At 37.9% G+C, this 18,473-nt stretch overlaps 1 protein-coding gene across 6 annotated transcripts in view; it reads left to right on the top strand.

Annotated features, from left to right (window-relative positions):
- Positions 1–16,986, top strand: part of LOC146470279 (zinc finger MIZ domain-containing protein 1-like) — a 46,883-nt gene extending 29,897 nt beyond the window's left edge. For 5 of the 6 annotated variants that reach the window (XM_085122362.1, XM_085122361.1, XM_085122359.1 and 2 more), the window contains 18 exons: positions 1,655–1,839; positions 2,101–2,146; positions 2,499–2,558; positions 4,749–4,917; positions 6,604–6,833; positions 7,154–7,450; positions 8,007–8,332; positions 8,678–9,236; positions 9,731–9,869; positions 10,313–10,427; positions 10,970–11,068; positions 11,166–11,271; positions 11,399–11,547; positions 11,679–11,746; positions 12,077–12,145; positions 12,549–12,895; positions 13,779–14,068; positions 14,511–16,986. In XM_085122362.1, coding sequence (XP_084978488.1) covers positions 1,655–1,839; positions 2,101–2,146; positions 2,499–2,558; positions 4,749–4,917; positions 6,604–6,833; positions 7,154–7,450; positions 8,007–8,332; positions 8,678–9,236; positions 9,731–9,869; positions 10,313–10,427; positions 10,970–11,068; positions 11,166–11,271; positions 11,399–11,547; positions 11,679–11,746; positions 12,077–12,145; positions 12,549–12,895; positions 13,779–14,068; positions 14,511–14,603 — 3,347 coding nt within the window. In that variant the 3' untranslated portion in view covers positions 14,604–16,986. The remainder of the gene's footprint in view (positions 1–1,654; positions 1,840–2,100; positions 2,147–2,498; positions 2,559–4,748; positions 4,918–6,603; positions 6,834–7,153; positions 7,451–8,006; positions 8,333–8,677; positions 9,237–9,730; positions 9,870–10,312; positions 10,428–10,969; positions 11,069–11,165; positions 11,272–11,398; positions 11,548–11,678; positions 11,747–12,076; positions 12,146–12,548; positions 12,896–13,778; positions 14,069–14,510) is intronic. The other variant, XM_085122360.1, reaches the window with a different exon arrangement.
- The last annotated feature ends 1,487 nt before the right edge of the window (positions 16,987–18,473 follow it).

Genomic DNA, 18,473 nt, shown 5'->3' with positions numbered 1-18,473 from the left:
CAAGTTACAAAGTTACATTTGATGCAGGTAGAAGAAATGTAAATACTTCGTGTGACCATATGGTTTTGGCTTGGTTTATTTTGGTGTCAAATTGCTTTGTTTTGAAAAATCATTCTTTATTGAAACATGTTGGTCTGGCCCTGTTTGCATAATATTTCATGGGCTGTGAACTTGTAGAATTTTCATGCAAATTTGCAGAGGTTTATGTAGGTTTAATTGCTTGCACATTGATTGTTAAGTTACATCTTGAAACTGCATGCAAGCCGAGGTGGTTTTGTCCTTGAAGTCGACTTGGAGGTGATTCACATTTGAGTGGCATTTTCCAATCTGTGGTGAACCTTGAAAATCCGGCAAGGTAACATTTGCTTGAATTAGCAATTGAAAAGCATTAAGTGTCCCAGGCCTGTTTTTGTACCCATCTAAGCTGGAATTCCTTCACTCTGATTGCAGAAGCCACCCTCCTTAATTTAGCCTTGAAGATGCATTTGGTTAATTGTCTTTGAATACTTTGTTGTGTAAATGGTTGCTCACATTTTGGCTAGGTGTTTTTAATTGCTTGGCACAATAAACTTCCTTTGTGATGATGCTAGTTTAAAACTTTGTAATTAATTGTGTTGCCACTAGAGGTGAAGTGTTGTTTATAAGAATGAAAAAATATTTGGGCTAAGTCAACGATGGATGTCGTTCTCTAGATTATGCAGGATAATTTATTGCACTTGTATAATTACTTTGCACTTATTCTTGTTTGGACAAGGAACCTCTTATTGCTTAAACATGCTTGTTTTAACGAAACATTCTTTGAACAGTTATGATGTGGTAATTGAAGCAAGGTTTGTTAATTTAAAGTTAGCAACAAAAAGCCATGTTGAAAACTGTTGAAAACACAAAATTCTCAGTGCCACAGAATGTAGGCACCCCTCAATGGATGCTTTCATATGAATGTTTGGTTGCACTGAAGGATTTGTATTCACAGCACCTCCTTGTTTAGCATAATATTAAATGAGCAGGTCAGGAAAATAACTGCCCTGTCCCTTTCTTTTCAATGGTTAGACATAAAAGATTTTTCTGCAAACTCAAAAGGTAGAACTATGCACACCTTGTACATCATGAAAAACAGTAGGTGGACTGCTGAACAACTTTCATCTAAATTGTCACACATTAGGATTTCATCCACAGTCCCAAAAGGTAGAACATCTTTTAAATCATGATAAACAGCAGCACAGAAAATCCTGCTCACGAAATGTCATTTGAGTGGTTAAACTTAAGGATTTTGTTATCCATAGACACGATACTGAAGTCAGAGCCAATTCTTCCAGTTAGTGAAATGGTTTTACATTCATTTGACATTGTTTCTCTTAACTTTGGGTAATTTTCTTAGTAGTGTTGGTGATCATTGTTTTGGCTGAGAATTGAGATACACAACTTGCGTACTGTTAGACACATGTAGAGAGATATTAAGTAAGGTGGCGGATAGCTTTTTAGAATTTTTTTAGCGTTATTTGTGAAACTATTTTACGATAGCCATTGTCTTTCTTGCATCCTAATGAGGTCTGAGCTATTTCAGATTGTTTCGTTAATTTGCAGAAAGTGGCCATTGTCAATAAGATAATTACAATCAGTAATTTTAAATGATAGTATAAATGTATTTTTGTAGGTGCGGGAATGAGCCTTAGCATGGAGCGGCATATTCAACAAACCAATGAGAGACTGCAGTGCATAAAACAACACCTCTCCTCACCACAGGGGTTTCAGACATCTGCCAGAGAACTACTGGAGTGGTGTGGGGATGTGCGAGCTTTTCAACGAGCCTTTGAAAGTAATTTAATGGGATGTCTCACGGTAAGTACTGATGAGATTGCATTGCAGATGTAGATTTGTCTTAAGACATTGTGAAAACAATCCTGTTGTTCCCTTGGAAATAAAAAATCTTATACACATCCTTGAGGTGCGATGGTGATGATGATGATGATGTCAACAATGTAGACTTACAGCAAGACAGAGAGCCACTCCTCCTTCATTTGCCTCTTCCGCTTAATACCTTAATTTTTGAAACCTTCCATACACATATTTTGCTTTCTAATGTTTTTGTTCGTCTTTTAGGTTGTGAGTCAAGTTGCAGCAAATCCTGGCTATGATTTGGATCTAGGTAACAGTTTAAATCACAAAGACTTGGACTACTGTCCCATTCCTGTCATTTAGTTCCTCACAGTAATCAGGGCTGTCACTAAGATTTCAAGTTGCTGGATAAATACAACAAGTAGGCGGGAATCAAACAGCTAGGAATTTCTTTTGGTTCTATTTTTCTTCTATTTTCCTATGAAAATAGCCGGGGGCCACGTTCTTAGTAACCGGGGGAAATCCCCAGCCCCCGCCTCTTAATGACAGCCCTGACAGTTGGGGTTCTTATAAAATTTTAAAAATTGAGACCTTTTTCCTTGAATCGTCATTTGAATAGGGAGGAAAAGGTTTAAAAAATCTCTCACATTTTTTTGTTTCAGGGTACAGACTTCTGGCGGTTTGTGCTGCGCATAGGGACAAGTTCACTTCAAAGTCAGCAAGTAAGTACCTTTGTTGTCACTCACTCTTAAGTTTTTCTCTTTTATGTTAGAATTGTGTTTAATTACAGTGAAAAGCAGTTTGCTCCAGGCCAACCACAATCTTGTAGCTAGTGTCCTCAGGCTCTTTGGCCAGCCATTGGTCTCCTGGAGAAACTCTTGAAAAAATTGATTGCCGTAACAACTAGCATTGTTTTACTGGAGAAATCCTGTAGGGAAAAAATTCCAGTACCCCAGAGTCTCCCCAGAGTCTCTCCTGGCGACAGACCACTGTCCAAGAGCCTGAAAACTCTGGGTATGACATTGAGCCAACCATACCACAGTGCTGGTCAGCAGTCTCCCAATCCTGGTGATGTGCGGGGTGGCCAACTGGCTTTTGCAGGGCTCCTAATGAAATGCAGCGTGTAATTTTATTTGTACTAGTTACTGTATATTGGGCTAATGGCTACCAACCACTGAGTTCCTGGTATCAGCTCTACTGTCATGTATCTTTATCTGAAGATGTGAAAATATATTTCAATTTTCTACAAAACCTGAGATGAAGGGTAAACATTATTTACTGTAGTCAGCTACATTGTATTGTTTTGGTGCAAGGAGACATTTATTTTTCCTGAATTAGAGCAGCCTCATTAATGTTACCTTCTCTCTGATATTGTCTGCTTTTGATGGTCGTATTAAGCCCTCCTTAGATCGCACAAGTTAAAATGTGGAGAAAAAAATCACTTTGTCTTGGTTGACATTCATGTTGAATATAAACAAACAGAAGCTGGGAAGTACATGTACATTATTGGATACCTTAGTGAATGGGCATTTCAGGGCTTTTTCTATACTCCAGAATTCGAACTTTGTTGAACAGAGATTTCATTTACTATGAGAGTGTACCATGTATAATGTTATGTACAAGGAGAAATACATCTGATGAAAAAATGTTAAATAAATCAAACTTTCAAGTGTGTAGCAGCACTATTAAAAAGTAGATGGAATTAGGGATGTTGCAGAGATCTGACAACCAGCAAATCTCACTGTCTGAAAGAGATCTTATCAGTGGCTGAAACTACAACAGAACACAAATACTTGAGGCTAAGTTTAAAATTGCAACAGTCCAAAAGGGCCGCCTGGGTTTGTGAAATAAGCCTGCTGAGGTTTTCCTTAGCTGCATCCCTGCAGAATGCTTTTAGCTAAACATTAATTTTTTTATATTAGTCTAAAACACTTACCATTTGGTATTGTTCTCAATTTTAATGTCCTGCTGTTAATATCGAGGTTTCCTTTGTTTTTTTCGTTTTATTTAGCACCAACAGCATTACTGATACTTAATTGTGATTAGGCCCTATATTTTGTTCATATACATTCCACTCTTTCTAAAGTGGAGGTTACAATGTGGTTCTTTGCACAGAGATAAGGTGGCGCAATGATGCGCATCTCTCTGCTCCACTAATTTTGTAAAAAAAAAAAAATGCAAATATTCAGTGTAGGCAATAAAATTATTTCACTTGATGTGGTTACTTTTAAAACCACTCTTCTCTGTTGAAGTAAAAGTTTGATAAATCTCTAACTGAAATCGAGGGAAAAAAAACCAGCAAGAATTCTGTGGTCATTGCTATCAACACACAGGAATCTCTCATCCACAGAGTTATAAGTTATTAGCATGTTGCATGACTTCCTGTTGCACTGTGGAATAGAAAGGGTTAAAGTTCATTCTAACATGAAAGCAGTGCTATTTTGTGGACATCATGGCAACGCTAACAATTATTGATCAAATGTATTTTGCTTGGTGAAAGATCAGTTTTGGTGTCTTAATTTTTTATCAGATTTGGTTTCTTAATATTTTTGTTCTTCATATTCTTGGCTTAGCAAAGCTACTTCTTGTTCAGAAAGCGTGATAATAATTGTTGAGTGCTTCAGCACAAAGTGCCCACATAATTTGATCATGCAAGAGTTTTAGTTGTCATAATAAGAAAAAAGCTTGATATTAGGCATTGACAACCTTGAAAATGCCAATAACTTTTAATGTATACAGGATGTTTTTTGTTTTTTGTTTGAGTTTAAATTGATCATAGTACATGTTCCTGACAAAAAGGCCCATTCATATGTACACTTAATTAACCAAAAAAGGCATTATTTATATTTTGTCCCGTGCAAGCACTTAACCTAGTATTGGCCAACATGATGTTGATTGTGTGATATTCATAGATCTGCTTGGTGTCTGGTGTGAAGATCTTGGCCGACTTCTTCTATTGCGACATCAAAAACAAAGAAATGATACACAGAAGACAGCGGGGTACCCTGGAGGGCCAGCCAACAAGCTTGCTCAGATGAACCAGTTGAATCCGATGAATCAATTAAATCAGCTTTCTAACAAGTATGTTAACGCTTTTATGATTTCATGATGTGTGTCATAGTTATGCTGTGACATTAGATTGAGCTTGCATAAAATCAAAACTGCATTTTTTTGCCTTCACACCGTTTGCTGATCCTTTCTCCAATTTGTAGTAGTCAGTAGCCTGATAATACTGCTTGTTTGAGGGATTCTGTTAACCTGTTTGTTTCTGTATCCCCTAATAGTTGCAATCTGATCAGCATCAACCACATTGTTAAGCTTACCTTACGTAGCTCATTATGAAGTAGAGAGTAATATATATATTTTTTGCCTTTCCAGCAAAATCAAAGGCATTGTTTCAAAATTACTCCCATAAAAGTGTGTAGTGTGAATGTAAAATGCGTTGTGATTGCAGCTCCAGTTTGGAAAAGCAAGTTTTGTTAGCTTTCAAAAATATAATTTGAACATACAATACGTACATGTACACGTAAGTACATGTATTGCTACCAAACAATAATTATTTCATTTTCTGGTTTTGTGGAAAATTATACCAATTAACATTAGCCCATGTCTGAGAGGCATGAATGTAACGGTATTAGTTGGGACTAGAGTGGAGTTAAGTTGGTTTGTACAGAAAATTATGCATGAGACAATTTACCTACATGTACGTCCTCGTCTGCATGCCCATATCACACTCTTTAAAAAAAATTAAAAATTAACTCTAGTATCTACTGTGTAGAATAGGAGTATATGAATTGGCCTGTTGATTTTGACGCCATCAATTAAAATTCTAATCTACCAATGTTAGCAGTCAAGGTAAAATGCCTTTTACATATTGTTTTCTTCAGAAAAATTAAACTGTGAGCAAATTGTTCATGCTGATGCAGCCCTTTAATTTGGAGATAAATTATTTCTGCCTATTGTGCCGGTCATTCCGGATACGGTGTTTCACAAAACCAATATTGTTGGTATTGTTTTGTTTTACATTTTTAGATATGATGAAGGTTGACATCTAGAAAGTTCTGTTGTGAAATCTAAGTGATATTGATGGAAAAATCTGCTTTGTCTCATCACAGCTCCTCAATATTATTCTGAAAATTATATTGAAATTCTTTTCTCAGTAGCTTGGTCTTATAAAGCTTGAATGCTTTCCTGCAACTCAGTTTGGAAAGATCGTTGCTTTTTAAATCCTCAGTTCTAGCACTTACATTTTGCCGGTGCCAGCAAACATAATATTGCATTTCAATGCAAGCTTTTATGTAAGTTTTCAATAAGATGTTTGGATAGTTACGGCTGTAGTTGGCGTAACCATCTCGTTAAACTCATGGGAAATGAGAAAAAACTTGCATAGTTTGCACTAACAAGGAGGAGCTGCATTTTTTAAAGAGTTTTCCTCTGATCCTCTGCACAGCAGTCAGTGATGTTATTGTTGAGTCCCTTGCCCATAGGAAGAATCTGGGCAAACTAACTGACTATGTTAATGTTCTAATGTGACCACACTACCTCCTTCATGCTTCACAGATGAGTGGTAAATTTGGTGAAGTTTACCAGGGCCAAAGTAGTACCTGTGTTGTAAAAATTTTGATCATGGCATTGACTATTGCAGGAGACTCAAGTTTTTTTAAGTTTTTGTGGGACAAAAAGTTACAGAAATTTTTATTATGCCATTGAATTGACAATTGTGTTTAGTTTTATGTTGCTAACAGCTGACGTGTTATATATTCATAGCGATGCATCAACTGTCATGTGGCCACAGACTACGCAAGGCCATGGTCAACAGCAGCCGTCCTTGTCTGTCGTGACGACAGTGTGGGGTGTCACATCATCCATGACAAATGGAACAGCCAACATGACGCATGATCCTTCCAATCCTGGAATTCCCACTACAAATACTGTTAACTCTGTGGGGCATCCGTATCTCTCAACTTCAGCAAATCCAAAACCATATACTCAACAAGGTAAACTTACTTTTGTTCTTTTTTTTTTTGTTAAAGTCCTTGGACAGGAAGCTGTTTGCCCTAAAGCAGTGGCCAGTTAAAAAAAAAAAAAAAACAATAGAAATTTCCTTTGCCAACCTATTGGAAAAAATTAATTTAGTTTATTGAAGCTTACAGTGTACTTCTGGTCAACAGCCTTCATCTCATCCACTGAAACTTAGAATTATGTATTCATGGTGTTTACTCAAAAATTTTCAGATTTATCATGTATTTCTCAAAAGTAAACATCACAACCACAATATTTTAATGTTAACAAACATTTCTTGCATTGCTTTCTTCAGGAAGCTACACGGCAAGGACGGGAAGCAGGCTTCCTCAAGAGACACCCTCTGCAGCTCAGTACCTCCCTCGGCAAAACAGCTACCCAGCTACTGGAGCCACACCTACTGTCCCTCCAGGAAGCAGCCATTATTATTCGCAGCAGAATGCAGTTCCACCTAATGCATCCCCATTCCCACAAGCGACGGCCAACCCAGCGGCTGCAGCAGCAGCAGCGGCAGTTGCTGCAGCTGCTGCTACAGCAACAGCCACTGCCACTGCAACAGCCACTGCTGCCCTTCAGGATCAGCAGCAGATGGGTAAGTTATTAGGAGAATACAGTATAACTTTTATATACTCTGAACTTCCTGTGCTACAGACACTCCTGATGTCAGAGATGTCTAGAGCTTGAGGTGCCTACTGTATCTTTGAGAGTAGGGTGTTCATGTGATACCACTGATTATTTTGTCTTGTTTAGGCTGGCTTTTCTCAAGACAGTCACCATGTTCATACTAAATAGGTGCCGTGACCCAGCTTCTAATAAAACCTCTGCTGAGAGGTGCCTAAAGTCATAGGGAGAACTGTTTTGTTTATCAGATAGATGCTTGTAAAGTTTCCTACAGCTCAATGCTCTAAGCACTTGTCCTGCCCTTTACTACTAAGCCAACGGAAGTAGGAGATTGCGATCTTAGTGTAATACTCTTTTGTTGGTGTATCTCTTGATTTGTGCATTTGTGAAAACATGTACCTTATGGAAAGAAATTTGGAAGGTTGCTTCTTACCACATTTAATGTAGGTTTTTCCACCTACCTTTTCTCAGTATTTTATATTGTCAACTTAGATCTACAGTTAATCTACCATCGTTTTGTTTTTTAGATTATGGGTTCCCTCCCGGGCAAACCCAGTATCCTCCGAATCCAAATCAAGCCAATCACCCACAGCACCCACCGCCCCCTTACCAACGCAGCAATAGTTTTCCTCAATACCAGCAGCCGTTCTCACAGCAGCAGCAACATGGGACGCAGCAAGGCATGCAGAAACCCACCTCTGGCATGAGCAGGGCACAGTATATGCAAGAATTTGTGTTGAGAAGGCAGCAGCAGCAGCAACAACAGCAACAGATGCAACAGCAGCAGCAGCAACAACAGCAACAACAACAAATGCAGCAGCACTTTAAACAGCAGTATTCTGGACCTTATGGAGTAAGCACATTCTTATAAGTGGATCTCTCTTTTAAGACTAGTTTTCACTGTTGGTGCAAGTGTAGGCACAGTTCTAGTGAGATGAGCAGGCTGTTTCTCTGTTCCGAATATAAATACATGTATGCTTAAGTCATTCCTTTTGGTAGTTAATGTATTAAGCGTATCTTAAGAATGCACACAAGAGAATGAATAATGCTTTATTTATGCTTATGCGAGGTCGCAGCTTATGCTTATGCTTGCCTGTCTTCCATGGTTTTCTGTTCCTTCCAAGAGTGAATTTGTTAGGTTTGTTATGTGGTGAAAACTGTATATGCTTTAATCTAACTTTGTTCTTTTATTTTACAGCAGGGTGGGTATCAAATCCCGTCATCATATCCAGCACAGGGTGGTTACCAGCAGCAGGCTGCACCACCTCCACCATACACACCCAGCGTGAGCCCCATGTCACAGATCAACCAACAGATGGGGCAGATGATGCAGGGAAACTCCATGACCCAGCCGGCAGGGCAGCTGAACCAACCGATGGGGCCACAGATCAACCAAATGAATCCTATGGGAGCAGTGAGCCAGATGTCGCAGATGAACCCCATGGGGCAAATGCCGCAAGCCTCACAAATGTCGCCCATTAACCAGGTGCCTCAAGCGGGAATGTACAGCTCACATGTGCCGCAGCAAGGGACACGCCCCATGGCAAGGCGACGCAAAAGCCAACTGCAGTACCAAAACTCGCCCATGGCAAATGCTCTATCGCCACCGGTCACACCTGGAGCCATACCAAGTCCCTACATGAGCATTAGTGACGTCGGTAATAATCCTTCAAACTGTTACGACATTAAGCCCCAAGTTGTTCCCACTACTGCGTCACCGCAGGCTTATGAGGACATCAAGCCTCCGAGGTTAAATAGTGAGTATATCAGACAGTTATCGCTCGGAAGGTCTGTTCTGTTATATTCTAAAGTGTGACATTTCTATCAAATGACATGAAAATGGCCCCATCTTTCTAAACTATAATTTGATCTCCAAAAACATGACAATTTGGCAACTTATAACTCAAGTAAATCAAGTTGAGAAAATTTTGCAGACGATGTTGAAGTGTGACTTAGTGTGCTGAATGTAACCTGTTATAATGAGATTATAAATTTTTAGACAGTTAAAGTTCTGAGTCATTTTTGTACACAGACACTGGGTCCAGGCAAATACATTTATTAATTGGACATTTTTGAACTGTGGTTGGGCAATGTCAGATGACCATTTGATATTTCTAGCACCAGTAGTAATTATAATCCGGCAAATCAAAAGAAGCAGAGATGGAAGAGTTTGCTTCCTGTTAAGTATCTATTATGTTATCTGGGTAGGTTTTCTTGCTTAGAACTTATTTTATTTACTTATTTTCATCAGGTGAAAATGATGTGATAAGACTAACCTTTCCCGTACGAGATGGTATTGTACTCGCTCCATTCAGACTGGAGCACAATTTAGCCGTCAGTAATCACGTTTTCCATCTGCGAGATTCTGTTCACCAGACACTCATGATGAGGTAAGTTTACCAGGATGTTCAAACATGGCAGTTAGGGCTGTTACACCTACCTTTATCTGAGATGAGAAAACTACATCTCCTCCTAATCATGTATATATTTCATGTGAACAAATTCCTTTTAATTCCTGTGTCTTTTACCTTTATGATGCTACGGTGTAACTTCAAACAAAAATCGTAACATTACAAACAATGACACAAGAGGAAAACATACAGTGTGCAGATGTAAAGCATGACTTCTTAGGGTGTCACTTAAAAATCAGCTTGGTTGGCTTTTTGATGACTTTGTGCCTATCAAATTACCCTCACACTTAGTTTTCTGTCCAAAGCACAGATGGCAATGAGTTACGTGAGATTTGCTGATGGCCAACTCTGAATGTCTTCTCTGTCTCATCCTCTCTACCTTTTGCAGTTATTCTCACTGTCTCCTTGTGTTTCCTCCCCAGACCTGATCTTGAGCTTCAGTTTAAGTGCTATCATCATGAAGATAAGCAGATGTATACCAACTGGCCAGCGTCAGTGACAGTCAGTGTGAACGCTAATCCCCTCATGATCGAAAGGGTGAGTTTCCTGATTGTCTCTTCAAATGTAAAATTTCCACACGAAATCAGAATACTGCAACTTCTTGTAACCCTTGGTTAGTTAGCCGGTTGTTCATTTCAAATCGAAATTGAAAATGTGTCCAAAATTCAAACTAGCCGACTACAAAACAAGATTGTCCTAAGTGTAAGTACATGTAGTCAGCACCTGGTGAGACTGGCAACTTTATTAAAGTTGAATGACTCTCCAGAGATGAAAACAATTTGAGACACTTTCTTTAGTAATTTGTAGCTGATGTTAGCCCTGCTCTTTTGTCAGAAATTAATTCTTTTGCTCTGATGTGCTACTGCTACTGGCAGGCAATTAGTTTTTATGACCATATCAATGTTGACAGAGAACACTAGTGCACTGTATTTGTGGTTCTTTGTGATACTACATGTAAATACTGGGAATATTATGGTGCAGGGACTTTCACATCACATCTTACAATGTGTTGTATTTTCTCTCAAGTTATCACACAAAATAAGTTTTTATTGATTTCCTGTTTTCCATATTTATTTCAGCAAGGGGATAACAAAACCTCACACAAACCTCTTCATCTGAAGAACGTTTGTAAACCAGGAAGGAATACCATTCAGATAACGGTGACAGCGTGCTGTTGTGTAAGTACAAACAACAATGATAAGCTCTATTTGTGTCCAATTTATGGAGTTCATCAGTGACTTTTTGCTAAGCTTGTTTTCTCCTTTTTTTTTTCAGTCACATCTTTTCGTTCTTCAGCTGGTTCATAGACCGTCTGTTAGCTCTGTTTTACAAAGCTTGCTACGTAAACGGCTTCTACCTGCTGAGCATTGTATCACTAAAAGTAAGCGCAGTCTCCTGAAATTGGCTCATCAAAATAGTCAATATTTTTCTATTGACTTTTATATTGACTTTTATATGTATGTTGTATGTGTTTTAATTTTTTTGATGTCATTTGCTTTCATCTTTAGTCAAGAGAAACTTCTCATTATGTTCGTCTGCTGCTGGCAGCACTGATGACAGTGTAGAACAAACCGCCATCAAAGTGTCCCTAAAATGTCCAATCACCTTCAGAAGAATAACTCTACCAGCCAGAGGACACGATTGTAAACATATTCAGGTAAATTTCCATATTTCCTTTCGTGATTGTCTTCATTATTATTTTTAATGTCAACAGTTTTCTTAGGATAAATTATAAAACTTGTTTTCCTTGAAGTTGCACAGTCTCATTTTTGTTGTTTATTCCTTCAGTGTTTTGATTTAGAATCATATTTGAGACTTAACTGTGAAAGAGGAAGCTGGAAATGTCCAGTTTGTAGGTGAGTATCTAGTTTTTTGTACATAATACCTGATGACTTTTATACATGGTATGTCAGCTGTGTTTGATGCAGGCAAAAATGAGAGCAACTTTTTTTAAGCAGAGCGTACATGGTTGAAATTAGTATCAAGTGGCTATGCATCCAGGTTGTTGTGTTTGTGCATGGTGATTTGACTGCGTTTGATAGAGTGTAATGTTGGGTAAAAATAAGAGCAACTTTTCATACATGTTTGAAACTAGTGTTAAGTGGCTACGCCTCTATTTGTAAGAAATAAAGATAAACTTCGCTTGATCTTAGTAGTTAACAATGTTTCATTATTTTGCTTTGCAGCAAAGTTGCCCTCCTGGAAGGACTTGAAGTAGATCAGTTCATGTGGGGAATCCTTACAACTTCCAGGTGGTTGCTATTGTTACCATTTTACAAATTATATAGATGTCATCAGTAAAACAAGACTATTACTGTGACAGGCAATCTTTATTTTATGTTCTCCAAAAGTGGTCCAAAAGCAAGGCTGCCATAATGCTCTGGAGACTAACATTATTTGTCTCAATTCCTGTCTCATTAACATCAATTTTGCCCATATTGCTTTAGAGCTAGTTACAGCCTTGTTGCAGTCGTGTTTATCCGTCAAGTCATTACAGATTTAAAGCTTTTCATTGATGGTGAATCTTGCACAAACGATTTCTATGCCTAACTGATAATACATGTGTCAAGAAAGAAAAGAGACAACAACAACAAATGTTAGTTTTGGTACAAATACTATATTCCACACTAAATGCAGCTTTTTTTGGTCTTGTTTCAGTACTGACGTAGAGGAAGTAACAATCGACCCAAACAGCCAATGGAAGCCTGTACCAGTCAAGCAAGAACCAAAAGATGAAGAATGCCAGGGACCACAGCCCACTAAGAAGGCGCGTCCATCCCCACCAGATTCACTGCCACTGTCCGGTGTCCGGACACCCACATCTCAAAGCAGCAGTGGACACTACTCACCGTACCAAACACAGCCACCATCAAACCCTGGTATGGGTACACCGACCCCTCCTGGACGGACACCTCCAGAGATGCACAGTTCTTCTGTGGGTGGTCAGTTGCCAGAGCAAAACAGTAGTAGTGTAGGAACTACTCAGGCATCAACTACACCCAGTGGTGAGTTGTTTAAAATCTCAAGACTAACTTTAAGTTCACCAGTGCAGTGGCTAGTTACAGGCCTGATTTTACTAACAAAACAAACTTTTCATTCACATGTGGCATAAAGCGGATTCTGCGTTTGACGCTTTTGTAACAGAAAAATTCGAAAAGTGAATCTTTTGAGTCCTTTTTGGCTGTTTCAACTTATTGTGTTAATTAAGCAGTGAAGTCTAAAAATCCACCAACAGTCTCATCTTTCAATTCACGTAAATAATTTTCATTTTTATTTGACCTTGCGTAGTGAAAGAGCAAAACTTTCCAACTGAAACTTAATTTTTACTAGTCTGTGGCTAGTTGGCTACTGTGAATCTCAAGCCCTAGGAACATAGTTAAATGTTTTGATTGAGACTGTTATGATTCAGTTCAGGTCCTTTGGAATTAAAAATTTAATGGCTCACACTTTTAAATAAATAATCAGTCTATAATGATAATGTTTGTGTTTACTAACCTGGGGTGAGTTGCATAAAATTTAACGTTGACTTTCATCCCAGTCACATTCAGTACTTTAACGTCTGACGATAGCATTTATGCCCGCCGTTAAGTTTTATGCAACTCATCCCAGATGTTCTGATGTGCAGACAGCATAGGAATTAACTTGACAAAAAGTTCTTGTAAACAAAAATAGTCTTCTCTTATTATTGTCATTTGTTCATGTCCGCATAAGGATTCTCAACCTTGTGACATGAATACCAGTGACTTTATGTAGGGCAATTCATTATATATCAATGCTGAACAGTTGTACTGGTATTTCTCTCCTCTGCTGTGTATACATCATTGTTACTATAATAAAGGCTCTTGTTGAACTGCTAGTTTACAGTTGTTTGTCCATCTTGTGTTACAGGCGATAAGATGACTCCTAGCCCAGTCACTAGTCAAGCCACTACCCAAAGCGTTAACAACACCCGCGGCCCAGCCACTCCCCAGACCCCTGGGAACAATCATTCCAGTGGTCAAAAGGGTGCGGCAGACAGGGCGCAACACACGCCAGGCCTTCCTCAGGCCCCTGTGTCAGGAAATGCAGACAGTATCGCAGCTGACCTTGAACACGACAACCTGCCAGATGAGTTTAACTTTGGTGTCCTGGAAGGTGATCATGGCGGTGGGGCAGATGGAGTGGAAGGCGCTTTGGATGTAAGTTTTTTTTTTTAACAAGGTTTCTATTCAGTAACTGGAATGACTACATCTTAGCTTTGTATCCATAGTCTCAAAATTGAAAGCCATTCCTTTAGCATGGTAAATTGAACAAGAGGAAAGTCTTATTGAATTGTTCACAGGTAAAATTTTCATCCAGCTACCCTCTTTAATATTGAACATCTTCACAAGCTTATTGCTCAACAGTTTCCATTTCACGGGTCATATTACAGGATTTTATGTATAGACTAGAGCACTTTCCATTTTTTAGAATGGGCTGGCCAGACCAATCCAAAATGGCACACTCTAAAAGTGGTGCATGCATCATTTTGAAGTAAAATGAAGGACCAACTTGACCAATCCTTCAAATTGGACAGAGAGCTGGCTGAATAGAGCTAAGCACTTATCTACAGTGCTGACATACCAATTTTAACTTTTGCAGGTTTTACCTGGCACACTCGACCCAGAAGAACTTTTTAACTACTTGACGCCTTCCGACCTTCCTAGCGAAGACATACTGTCCATGTTCGAGTGACGGATAGATGAAGTTCAAACTTGTTCAAGTAAAGGGCCATGCTATGAATTTTGTACTTAGCTACATGCAAATCAAACACGGAAGTCATATTAAGTGAATAATACGTACGGTATGCCATACACATTGTTGGTTGTATTGTATAGAAATATACCATGTCCAGTTAAGCTGGAAGTGACAATACATAATTGCTGTAAATGGCTTTTAAATGTGATGGAGTTCTGCCTCTGGATTTTTCAGTTGTAGAGATTGAAATTTCTGATCAAAATTTTACTCACGACTTCTTTTCTGCTTTTGATTTCACTGTTTTATGATCCCATTGTAACAATTCTTTTCAAATTTTTTTTTTTTTTTTTTATATATACAATTCTTAACTTATCCTATGATTCTTTATAACAAGCCAAGGCAGAGATTTCTCAGCAGTGGCATAGTTTTTATCCTCTGGGTAAAGGCAGCATGTTTTTAAAAGTGAAGCAGCTTAAGATATCTTAATATAGTGGTCTAGAAACCGTGAAACTTAGGGTTAATAATTTTATTATGCAAAGGACAGGCTAAAGTGAAGTTTGCCTTATGTGAATATTACAGAGAGCAGAACATTTTTATACCATGCACATCATGTGTAATGGAGAGAAGCAATTATTATTCCAACATTTGGAATACATTTAGTAAATGCTATAATATATGCATAAATAAATTAAAAGGGGCATCCCCATCTGTAAACGTGTAGTAGAGAACATTAGTATTAGTTTAACGTTTTTGTCTTTTTTTTTTATTAGAGGGATGTAACAATTTTAGTTCAAGTAGGGTCATGAAAAATGTATCAACATGAAAACTAGAAAGATCATATTAAAGTTATTTTAGGAATAATTTCTAGTTTTAATTTATAGTCGCTAGGAATATATTTGTTTGGAAGTTACAAGTGTAGATGTTGATCTAGGAAGCATATACTTGCTTCATGAATGTTGTAACAATCTAGCCTATTAATCAAATTTATTCTCAGTCATTATGTTAGCTTTTTCCTTGTATTTGTTGATTTATCCTTAGTTATTCTCTAAGTGAACTATAAGGAACCTCTTTTTGAAAGCAGTCTCTGGTGTTTGGAAACTCCTATCTGGTCTCAAAGGCGAAGAGACAGAAGAATATGAGCTATTATGCTAGATTGCCATGAATGTTACTTATCCAATTTGGCTATTTATATCTTTATTGATTTCTCGATGGTGAAAAAAAAAATTGATTTCAGGTTTTTTTTTTTTTTACTAACATCTGTTTTGATTCTTTTGTACCTTTCCTAAATTACTTTCACCTGTATGTCCCATCTCGTTGTTTTGCTTGTTTGTATTCCACAACTCTTACCGTGCCAATGTTTTTAAGGAATATATATTCTTTGGGAAATGCCTTTTTTGGGGGTGGGGTGGGTGGGGAGCGTTTAGTGTTGTTTACATCCAGTTGTCAATTGTGTCATCTTGAAACTTATTCCAAACTGTCTAAAACTTTTGAATATTTTTTCAAAACAAATTTGTGGTAGTGTTCTGCTTTTTTTTTTTTTTTTCTTTTTACTGCTCATTGTCTTCGAGATTTCTCAGACTAACATACCTTTGCTGACTTCCTGTTTTCAAAATCGTGAAAACTAAATTCACTTAACACATTAAGATCATGGCTATAAGCGAACACTAGATTATGAAGACCAAACCTCAAAACGAAGTAAGAGTTTATGCATGTGCCAATGTACATAATCAAAGTTAACGTGTATTTATATAACTATAAATATTGTATATCTAAGATATGATTTAGCGGCTGTAAATACAGACCAGGAGAAAAAATGGTATTATTTGTAGCAAAACTCTCTCCTCGGGGAGTCTTTAAAGAGTTTTAAGCCTTTGACCCAGTATGTTAGTGAAATGATTATTTTGTAGCAGTACTGTACTGTACTTAGCATTGACATTGAATTGACGAATTATCGATAATAACAGCACTTTATTGCCACTGTGAAAAAACTGGAATCATGATATTTTAAAAGGGAATCTGTTTTCGTTTTCTTTCGGTCGCGAGACGTAGACATGGTATAAAAATTATTTGAATCGCTTCGTTTATATACCGTTCGCAAGTAAACGTTACCGTTCATCGTTTGGGGTTGTGTATTCGTTTGATGCGTGTTCGATATGTCATCATGTTAGTGAACCCGTTTCTGTATGTTTTCTCTTCTTCCATGTTGTGCTGTGAGCAAAGTAGATTTTATACTTATTTATAACCTAAAAGTTTACAACTACAGTTGAGTAGTAAAGAACAAATTCTTACGAAGAAGGCTATGATAGTCGTAAGCCGCCTGTATGTGTAGATATTCTATATCTAAATTTTATAACAAATAAAGACCAGGCAAGTCACGTGATTGATTTGTGTTTTTGTTGTGGGAGGGGTGGTTCACTTTTCATATTTCCTGAGGTGCCCAACAAAGTTCCAATTATTACGAACCCTTTAAATCTGGACACCAACATGCACATTCTCCTTAATGTTTTCTCTATAATTCGTATGATCCTAGTTGAGAGAATTTGTTCAAATATCAAGACATGTCATGTTTGATCAAGTGATAATGTAACGAAAAATTTCACGTTACTCAGGCTTTCATCTTCTTGGGATGAATTGTTTTCTTTCTTAATGCGACACGGAGTTTTTTTTTTTTTTTTTTTTCAAAGCAGATCATGCTTACGTTGCACGAGGTAAGTTTTCGTAAGGTTTTTCCCGGTTATAGAAACTATCCAGTGAAACCGCACAGAAGAGTTTCTCCTCAATTTATCTTCTTCAGAATCCGATGTGGGAACAGGTGAAGTATTCATAGACGGTCCCTCCTTTTTGGACTGCGCATACGTTCTGTGCAGGCCTCGATTCCGACTGAAACTTTTTTTGGGGGGTGGGGGGAGGTATGCATTGTGACTGTGCGGGAAAAGCAAGGGTTACTGGAATAAGGGGTAACCACACATCAATTTTAGAAAAAAGAAAGGCATACATTGTTTATTTTAAACAAGAAGTTCTGCTATAAAAGGGCAAGCCCCTCCTTTCTCTCACGCCTTTGTGGGCGTGAAATGCAAATTTAGACGCCGTTCAGTGGCACGTTTTTGACTCAAGCGTCCTCTGAAAAGATATGCCTCAAAATCTTACATCACAGTAATATCAGGTATCAGTTTCTTATTCGGTTGATGGGGCTTACTTCGAAACCTGTTTGAGCTAATTTTATCAGTAAGGGTCGTAGAAAAAACGTATGTTGTTTGTGAGTATTGAGTTGTTTACTCTCTGGGTTCGTTTTTTTTGGGAGAATCCAAAAACGGATTTCTGATCTCAGATCCGACGGGAACCGACGAATCCACTGTCATTCGGATCATGGTGCATCAAAGGAATCGACGAATCCTTGTCCAGATTGGATTCGTCGGTTCCTTTGATGCACCATGATCCGAATGATCTGAGATCACAAATCCGTTTTTGGATTCTCCCAAAAAAACGCACCCTCTGATGGTTGATTGACATTTTTAGGCGAGAATGGCAAGGCCAGACCCTTTTATACCAGAACTACCCGTTTAAAGCATTTTAGAATTACTGTTGCTCTTAAGGGTAACCAAGCATTTTTAGAGATGATTTTGCTTCAATTTGGCAAAAAAAAAAAAAAAAAAAAAAAAAATAATAATAATAATAATAAAAAATAGCCATACATTGTTCTATATTACAAAGCTTTTAGAGTTATTGCTGCCTAATTATCGCTGGAAAATTTGAGGTTACCCCCAATTTTCTTTTTGTATTGCTCCACCTGCTTTTCTCGTGTAGCCATAAACTGCGTAATAAATACCTCAAAAATAATATTAGGAGGCATATGCGATATACAGTGTA

Source organism: Pavona decussata, unplaced genomic scaffold (assembly GCF_977016875.1).
Source record: "Pavona decussata unplaced genomic scaffold, jaPavDecu1.1 SCAFFOLD_114, whole genome shotgun sequence".
In the NCBI taxonomy this organism is placed as follows: domain Eukaryota; kingdom Metazoa; phylum Cnidaria; class Anthozoa; order Scleractinia; family Agariciidae; genus Pavona; species Pavona decussata.
The sequence above is the reverse complement of the archived record's forward strand: the minus strand, read 5'-3'. Positions and strand labels throughout refer to the sequence as shown.